The sequence below is a fragment of the Poecilia formosa genome, unplaced genomic scaffold (assembly GCF_000485575.1).
Source record: "Poecilia formosa unplaced genomic scaffold, Poecilia_formosa-5.1.2 Scaffold339, whole genome shotgun sequence".
NCBI classification, from domain to species: Eukaryota; Metazoa; Chordata; class Actinopteri; order Cyprinodontiformes; family Poeciliidae; genus Poecilia; species Poecilia formosa.
Genome location: NW_006800278.1, coordinates 50,020 through 58,050, shown reverse-complemented (window position 1 = coordinate 58,050; position 8,031 = coordinate 50,020). Strand labels below are relative to the sequence as shown.

General features: G+C 43.4%; 2 protein-coding genes across 4 annotated transcripts in view; both read right to left on the bottom strand.

The window, feature by feature from the left end:
• LOC103153054 (transcription factor 20-like) overlaps nucleotides 1–5,059 on the bottom strand; it is an 8,499-nt gene extending 3,440 nt beyond the window's left edge. For all 3 annotated transcript variants that reach the window (XM_007573834.2, XM_016661686.1, XM_016661687.1), the window contains exons 1-4: nucleotides 4,681–5,059; nucleotides 729–2,629; nucleotides 216–309; nucleotides 58–107 (exon numbers count right to left, since the gene is read on the bottom strand). In XM_007573834.2, coding sequence (XP_007573896.1) covers nucleotides 58–107; nucleotides 216–309; nucleotides 729–2,627 — 2,043 coding nt within the window. In that variant the 5' untranslated portion in view covers nucleotides 2,628–2,629; nucleotides 4,681–5,059. The remainder of the gene's footprint in view (nucleotides 1–57; nucleotides 108–215; nucleotides 310–728; nucleotides 2,630–4,680) is intronic.
• The window catches only part of LOC103153101 (myosin phosphatase Rho-interacting protein-like), a 27,438-nt gene continuing 22,371 nt past the window's right edge, over nucleotides 2,965–8,031 (bottom strand). Inside the window, exons 21-22 of the mRNA XM_016661668.1 lie at nucleotides 4,681–4,750; nucleotides 2,965–3,046 (exon numbers count right to left, since the gene is read on the bottom strand). Coding sequence (XP_016517154.1) covers nucleotides 2,965–3,046; nucleotides 4,681–4,750 — 152 coding nt within the window. The remainder of the gene's footprint in view (nucleotides 3,047–4,680; nucleotides 4,751–8,031) is intronic.

Here is an 8,031-nt window from a genome sequence, read left to right as displayed (position 1 = left end):
TGGATGGTTAAAGGGTTGGATGGTTAAAGGGTTGGATGCTCCCCGTCCTGTGCTCACCTTGTGCTCTGGACATCTCATGGAGAAGTTTTCTTCGTTGAGCACGGCGCCTGAAAGAGAATCAAGATGGAGGAACGCTGATCAAAGCTGTTCACCACAACCAATCAGTAAAGGTTTCATTCAATAATCAATAAATAAAACCTTTAAACCCGGTTTACCTGACTGAAGGGCACATGGGTAGTGATAATTCCTCAGGCAGCCCTTCTGGAAACATCCCATTATGGCCCCAGGCTGACCACAGCTGGAGCAGATCTACAGACCAATCAGATCAAAAATGTTCCATGAAACCTGAACAAGCTGCAGGAATCCAGACGTTCAGATGGATCCGAAGAGTTCAGAGTAATGATGATGGAAAACAAAGAGTGAGGAAAATACAAGTTAGCCATAATCAATCACTTCCCCATATTTCACCGATAATGTCTCGATGACATCACTTCCTGTTCCTGTGCAGCCCCAGTTTCTCACCACCATATCGGTTCCACTTCCACACCGACCCGTTTCCCTGACTCGGCAGAATTTCCCTCCATCACTGTGGGAGGTTTCTGCTGCTCCTCCAGCAGTTTCAGCCTCACAGCAGCAGAGGAAACATCAGCCCTGCTGCTCTGTGTGGAGTCCATCCACAGCTAAAGCTGAAGCTAAATGCACTGATAACCAAACAGGAAGTCACTCACCGTTTCCTGTGCGATCTGGGCGGCCTCCTCCAGGCCGTACAGCTTTCCCCGGACTAGGAAGACGCCGGCGGACCAGATGCCGCAGTCCTCGTGGATCCAGCACTCGCATAGACGAAGAGGCACCTTAGTGGGAGAGACTTTCTCACTTCTGAGCAAAGTTTTATCAGGAGTGCAGTCGTCCTCAGAGGAGTTTGGCAAATGGCCATTGGAGAGTTTCTGCAGGTCGTCGTTCTGATCAGTTCTGCACGTCTGACCATCTATAGAAGTGACGGCGGGACAGTAGGGGCCGTGGAGGTCGCCGAGGCCCATGGTGTTTGCCGTCCACCCACACAGGCAGCAGAGCAGCTGGTCCGGACCGCCGCCGACTGAGCTGGGCCGACCCAGCTGGAAGCAGGACGTGCAGGGGACAAACCCAGACACGGATTTGGAGACGGTCTTCCATCCTTTGCTGCTGGGAATCGTCCCTTCGTCGTCCTGGTAGTTGACCACCCTGCACAGCTGCTGCTCCATGTGGACAAATGGGCAGAAGCTGGCAGGTTTTCTGTCCTTTTTATACTTGGACTTTGCATATTTGAGCAGGATTTCAGGTTCTCTGGGAGAAAACAGCGCAGAAGGCCCAGTCTGTGGGCGCCTTTTCCTTTTTCGCCTCGCAACCCGTTTTTTCCCTGCTGTGGCCTGACTGTCAGAAACCGTCTGTTGCTCCGCTGGGGCGATGCTGCAGATCGGCTTCTGCTTTGCTTTTTGAACCTTTCTAGTTTTAGGAAGACTGAGAGTCTTTTTTCGTTTGTAATTTATTAGTTTTGTGAATTGAGCTTCCTTCGGAGGAGACTTCCTGTCAGTTTGGACGTTCCCGGTGGATTCCTTTGAATGGCTGCTCGCTTTCTGTGGAAGGTTTGGCTGCGAGACGGATTCTTCAGAGCTGGAAAACTTCAGAGCGTACTCGATCAAGTCCTCAGAGTCACTGCTTTCGTTATAAATACCCACTGCGTCGTTTTTGACGCGTCTTCTCAAGCTATGCCGTGACACGGCGCAGGTTAACCGAGGCATGTCTGACTCAGATTTTTTTACTCTGGAACTACGCCGCACCTCTCTAGATGACGCTCTTTCCCCCTCACTCTTTATTTTAGGCGGACTTTTCTTGTAGCATTGCCTTTCCTTCTTACGGTTCGTGACAGAAACTTCAATGACGTCGCTGTCGTCACTTGAAGCATCCGCGACCGATTCACCAGGGTGTCCGTAAACGGTGTTGAGGTCTGAAAGGAGGACTACGGGTCTGGCATGATGCACTGGAATGTCTACTGAGCTGTCCGACGAGTCCTCCGAGTACGAGCTGTCGGCACTCGGAGAGCTCATGGGCTGAGGTAGGAGATAGCAACCTCGTCCTTCGTCCAACGAGGACATGGCAGGGGAAACGGGCTCCACGATGTGCCTCACGCTGTCCTGGATGAAAGAGCCACACAACAGAGGCTCCTTCGCGGAAGAAACCAGGAAGATGACGTCAGAGCCGCTGTCGCTCTCCTCTGCGCCGCTGCTTTCGGGAACCGGACCCCCGCTTTGGTCGGCTCCGTAGTAACCACCGTGCCACAGGTTGCCATGTGTTCTGCTGTGAAAAAGATCCAGACCCGGAGCCACAGTAGAGCTTATGTAGCTGCCCAGAGACTCTGGGCCCTGCTCCATGTCTCTGCAGCGGACAGGGACCCCCTGCTGGGAGAGCGGGCTGTAGGAGGACGAGGATCTGTACGCAGAGGTACCGTCTGTGCTGCAGTTCGCCGGCCTTCGGTGGTACCACTCAGGCTTTTTAGCCAGGTCTGTGGCTTCGGTGCGGCTGCGGGTCAGCGGAGTGTAGCTCTTCGATAGGTCCATGGCCATGAGAGGTGGGTCCTGAGAGGACACGTCCATCACTGCAAAACAAGAGGAACCATTAAAGGGGTCAAATGGTTTTAGTGGATACTCTATTTAGTGACACTGTAAACGGACATGAAGGACGAGGACAGAGTGGGAATACTGGAAAACATTTCTACATCGGTCTCGTCTTTCCCAATGAAATTCTTCCAGAAGTCCCGCAGTTCACAGATGCAACAAGTTGTGCTGCCATTTTGATTTTAGAGATTTCTCTTTCAATGCGTCTACTGTGCCAAACCACACATACCAAGTTCAGAATCTTACCATGGCCATGAGATCATGACTCAAAGAACAAAATCTTGGAAACAAGCGGCCGAAATGGCTGGACTGCGCCTTAGAGAAAGGATGAAGGCCCACACACCCGGGCGTACGTCACGCCGCGCAGTGAGGCGGACTCAGTGTGGACGTACAGGAACCTGCTCGGCAGGAAACGGTTTTCACATCAAGCCGTTTCTCTGCCACACCGACCTGATAATGTTCAGAGTTGGATCAGTCAGACTCCAGGAGGCTCCTCAGCCCTTTGGGGCGCCCCACCCGTCACCTGGTTATGACGTTCCTTCGGGTCTCTTACACCCAGCAGTTATCTGCTTAACTTTCTCCATGATGGGTCCTGTCAGGTTGACCCTTGACCTCTGCAGCTCTTGAGCTGAATGCCTCTTCCTGTGCTGCCATCATCAGTCCGTCTTTCCGTCCAGCCCTCTCGTTGCCATAAGCCACGTCGTCGGCAGAGTATTTCTCTCCCAGGATGGTTTCTCCTGGTCATTCTCTGGCACATGAAGTTTTTGCTGCTTTTACTGAGTAGATCGTCATGTGGGGCCATCTTCCCAATTTACTCAAATATTTCTGCTGTTTTATCCGGTAAGGTGGTTCTAATGGTCACTGGATCTGAACCTCCATTCTTCCTCTTAGCATGCACAAGGTGCTATATGATGGTGAAACTTCGTGCAGCTTCCTTGTCATGATATCACTTTTTTTTTATTTCAACAGAAGCAATATTGCATGTTTTTTCTTCCACTCAACTTTCTCCCAACAACCAGCTTATTTAGCAACACAACAACCTCTTGTGACTACTCCTGTCACAATAGCAAATTTTGCTGGACAATTAACTGAAGTTATTGCAATCAACGATAATATTGTTATTTTGAGATAATTTCAAAGTAATATAATTCTAATGATACATCAATGCAAGAACACAAACTCAAATATCAAGAAACTTTAATTTCTAAAGAACATTTAACACTGGAACTGGAAGACATTTTAAATATCCAAAATAAAGAAACAAAACAGAAACAACGAATAAAACGAATCATCAAATCTCTATAGAAGGGCTGGTTGAGACCAAACACCAAACTGGAGACTTTTATCATCCAGTTGTTGGTAGAAAAACAGTAAATCATGCAAATGGAAATTACTGAGTTTGTTTTAATTTATCAGGTGATTAATTATTTTACTGCTGATTGCAACAGGCCTAATTGTGACTTACCTTTCTTGTGAAGGACGTTAATGACCATCTTCTGATGTTAAATCTTCATCACCATCTCTTCCACATCATAATATTTTTGTATTTAAAAAATAATAATAATTAGGATATTATTCTAATTTTCTGAGAAACTTCCTTTCTGGGTTTTTGTTACAGTAAAATCGACAGAAACTAGTTATTTCATCTCGTATAATCACATGTACCGTTATATAAAGTATGTATTTCCCTTTTTGGATTAAATAATTTACTTTAATAATATGCAGATTTGTAGTAAGGGCCCATGGTTAGTTTTTGAGGACAATAAAGTATTTAGATTTAGTAAATAAAACCATTTACAATTTAGCTTAAATTACATCTACTTAATTTAAAAGTATCATTAATGTTTGTATGGTTTTGCGTTTATTTTTTATTTACTTTGTTTTCTATTTTAAACAAAGACAACATGTTTTCAGGTTAGAAATGATGTTTAAAAGTCAGCAATGTTTTTAACAGGTAGGCCTGGTCAGTAGCTTTCCCGTCAACAGCTGCGTAAAAGCGGCCAGTTACGGTTAGTGACGTCGGTCAGCTCACCCTTCAGGCGGCGGCGGTTTGGACGGACCGACCCGGTCCGAACACAGCGGGTTCCCCGATGACACCTTCCCTGGAAGCAGCGCGAGTAGCGGGGTTAGCCAACACGCCTCTCCGGGCCCATCATCACCATCATCTGGACTGGATGTAAACAAAAGCGGCGGCCGCCACAGTTCATGCTAGCCAGGCGGCCGGGAGGGCGCTACCCCGCCAGGCGGCTCCCGAACCGAGCCGAACCCGCTTTCATTCTCACCGAACTGGTTCCAGCAGGTACTATCGCCTCTGACTGCAATTGGGATTTTCAAGTTGTCATCATGGACACCATATTCCAACAGTCAATTAGCGGTTTTATGTCCGACACACCGGAAGAGAAGCGCGCTCCTTCAAAATAAAAGCTTTGAGAGAATAATTATAAACGGATTATATTTTATGCATTATATTTATTATTTACTAGTAATATTTATTTAAAATGTATTCAATAATAGCGTTTAATGTCACAAAAAAATTATTTTTTGCTACACTTGACTACCGCAGTGGTTTTAAAAGATCAGAAATAGAGGAAAATAGGAGATATTCTCCTAAACTACCTCTTAAATAAATATAATCATCTTCTTGATAATAAATTGATATATTGTGAAAAATTATGAAATTATACTAATCTTTTTTTATAAAACCAGAGTTTTATAATAAAAAAACTCTGTTTTTTTTATAAAAAAAACAGGTTTTTTTTTTAAAAACTCTTTTTTTTTCTTTTTTTTTTTAAACCAGAGGATTGACTTTTTATTGACTGCAGTCAATAAAAAGGATATTGACTACAGAAGATATTCCAATATTTCTAATATCATTGATGAAAAGTTAAAAAATAATCCAACTTTTTAAACACCATCAATCCATCCATTCTCTTTACCCACAGTTAAATATAATTGCAGCAGTTAATTATCTTTAACTCCCTAAAATAAAGTAGAAATAAAATCCAATATCTGCAGTTTGAGGATGAATTTGAAAACATTTTGCTTACAAAAAAAATTAATGCAAATAAATTGCAACATAACCTCTATGTTTGTTTTCTTTTGACTAAATAAATTATCAGACTGTTTTTTTAGGACAGTTTCAGTCACTTGATTGTTGGATTTTCCAAAGTTTCCAGTTTAAAGCTGGTTTCCGCGCAGCATCACGCTGGTTCCAGGTGTGGTTGTGACAACCAAATAAAAAGGAGCGCCATCTGTGCAGCGGAGATTTCCCTTTATGAATGTTTGGAACAAGTAAAAAACCGAAAGAAGAGACATAAACGGCTCGACGCCACATGGCGCCCAGGAAACGCGGCCCGGTGCGAGAGCAGGAAGAAAGACGCTCCCGGTGAGATCTGGAGCTTTTTTCTCTTTTTGCGGGTTTTTGGTGGCGCCACCATTTTTCTCATCTGTTTTGGGGCTTTTGTCGTTTTTGATTTTTCATTTTGGATTGAAATTGGGGAATATTTCCAGCACGTTGTTTTATTGAGGATATGGGACTCTATCGTGGACAACATTCCGATAAAAATTAATTGAATTTTTTATTAATTTTTGGGACATTTCTTTCGGTTTTTTTAGCTGACATAATCTGAGTGATTTAAATATATCCTTGTATTATTTTGAGGAACTTTGGTTACTGCTCAGCTATTTGTCAGGATAACTTCTTAGTATTGTTTTTTAAATAAATCTATTGTTGCTAAAAATCAGTAAATTCCATATTAAGTGCTAGGATATTTATTTTCCTATTAAATTAATTTGTGTGACATATTTACCTGATACCTGAATCCTCTAGATCACATGTGTCAAACTCAAGGCCCGCGGGCCACATGTGGCCCGCCATGCCATTTTATGTGGCCCTCCCAGCATTTTTATAGGCCGATGATCGACTTAAAATACGTTTTGAGCACGAATTGACTACAAACTACATTTCCCACAATGCATTCCGATTGTTACCAGCCAATATTACCGCTTCTCGCCACTAGAGAGCAGCAGAGTCACCTTAAGCTACTTATTGATTTTCCCAGCGAATAAAACTGAGACATCGACAAGCTAACATCAAAACGTCCAAGAAAAGAAACATCGACTTACAAGTAAGACTGTGAATGAAGATGTGTGTGAGTTGGTGTCAGGGCGGCACCAACTCACGCGCTAGACTTTTTTTGTTATCCGTTATCTTGACCGACAACAAAAAATAAAATAAAAAATCGGTCATGTACTATTTTTATCCGTGAAATTACACTCATATTAACATCGGCTATTTAGTCGCATTTTATGTGGTTTAGCTAATATTTACCGTGAATCTAGATCCCATCACAAATTAAGCAGATAAATGTATCTACATCTAAGCGACTTCACTTAAATTAATGTCACTTCACCCGCTGGGGTCTGAACGCACTTCCTCCTGGTTCCCGGTCTGCAGAAAAATCCGCCGCGTCCGCAGTGGTTGAGCAGCGGACTGCGCATGTTACAGTCTAATTAACTTTTGCACCGTCATTTATTTCCTCAAGATAAACTGCCGGCTCCTCAAATGGATTAACACAACGTTGCATTCTCTTTAGCTTTCTCTGGTCTGCAATGGAGACTTGAATTTAACGCGCCATTTCAACCAAAGGTTTGTAATGCGCTTCCTAACCAGACGCTCCAAAGCGTCCGGTCCAGAACTCTTCAACATGCTGTCAGGTCCCGGTCAGAAAGACGCATTTAGTTCAGAGACCATGAGATGATATTCAGAAAGGATTTTTTTTAATTAATTGATTTCAGTTGCCTCTGACACTAAATCTTTGCGTAAAGTCTATAATGTTTGCCCATGTGACTTGTTTTTATTATTCGTTTGCTTACCTTTAAACACTGATTTAAATATTGTAATTTTTAAACTAAGCAGTAATTTTACATCCATGGAAACTCAAATGTAATATTTAAAATTTCAATACATTAAATCAGTTATTTAACAATATGAGGTGGTGTTTAATTTATTTTTAGCATTGTATTTTTATATATTAATGCTAGGGCTGTTTTCCAGAGCTACCATCTGCAGCTTTAGATGCATTCCTTCTCTAACACACCTGGACCATTGACTCATTATAAGCCTCTACAGAACTGAATGAGGGAAGTCAACCTTTTGTCTGGGGTGTGTTTTAGCAGGGATGCACTCCTGATTTGTACCGTCAATGTGGCCCGTTGAAGGTGGCCAATATGCTGAAGTGGCCCTCGGTGAAATTGAGTTTGACACCCCTGGTGTACAGCTATTGAGTTAGACTCTGTAGTTGATGTTAGCAGCTTCACGCCATCACCAAAACCTCCTGCATTTGAAAGCATTTAGAAGATTCCTGATAAACAGAACAGTCTG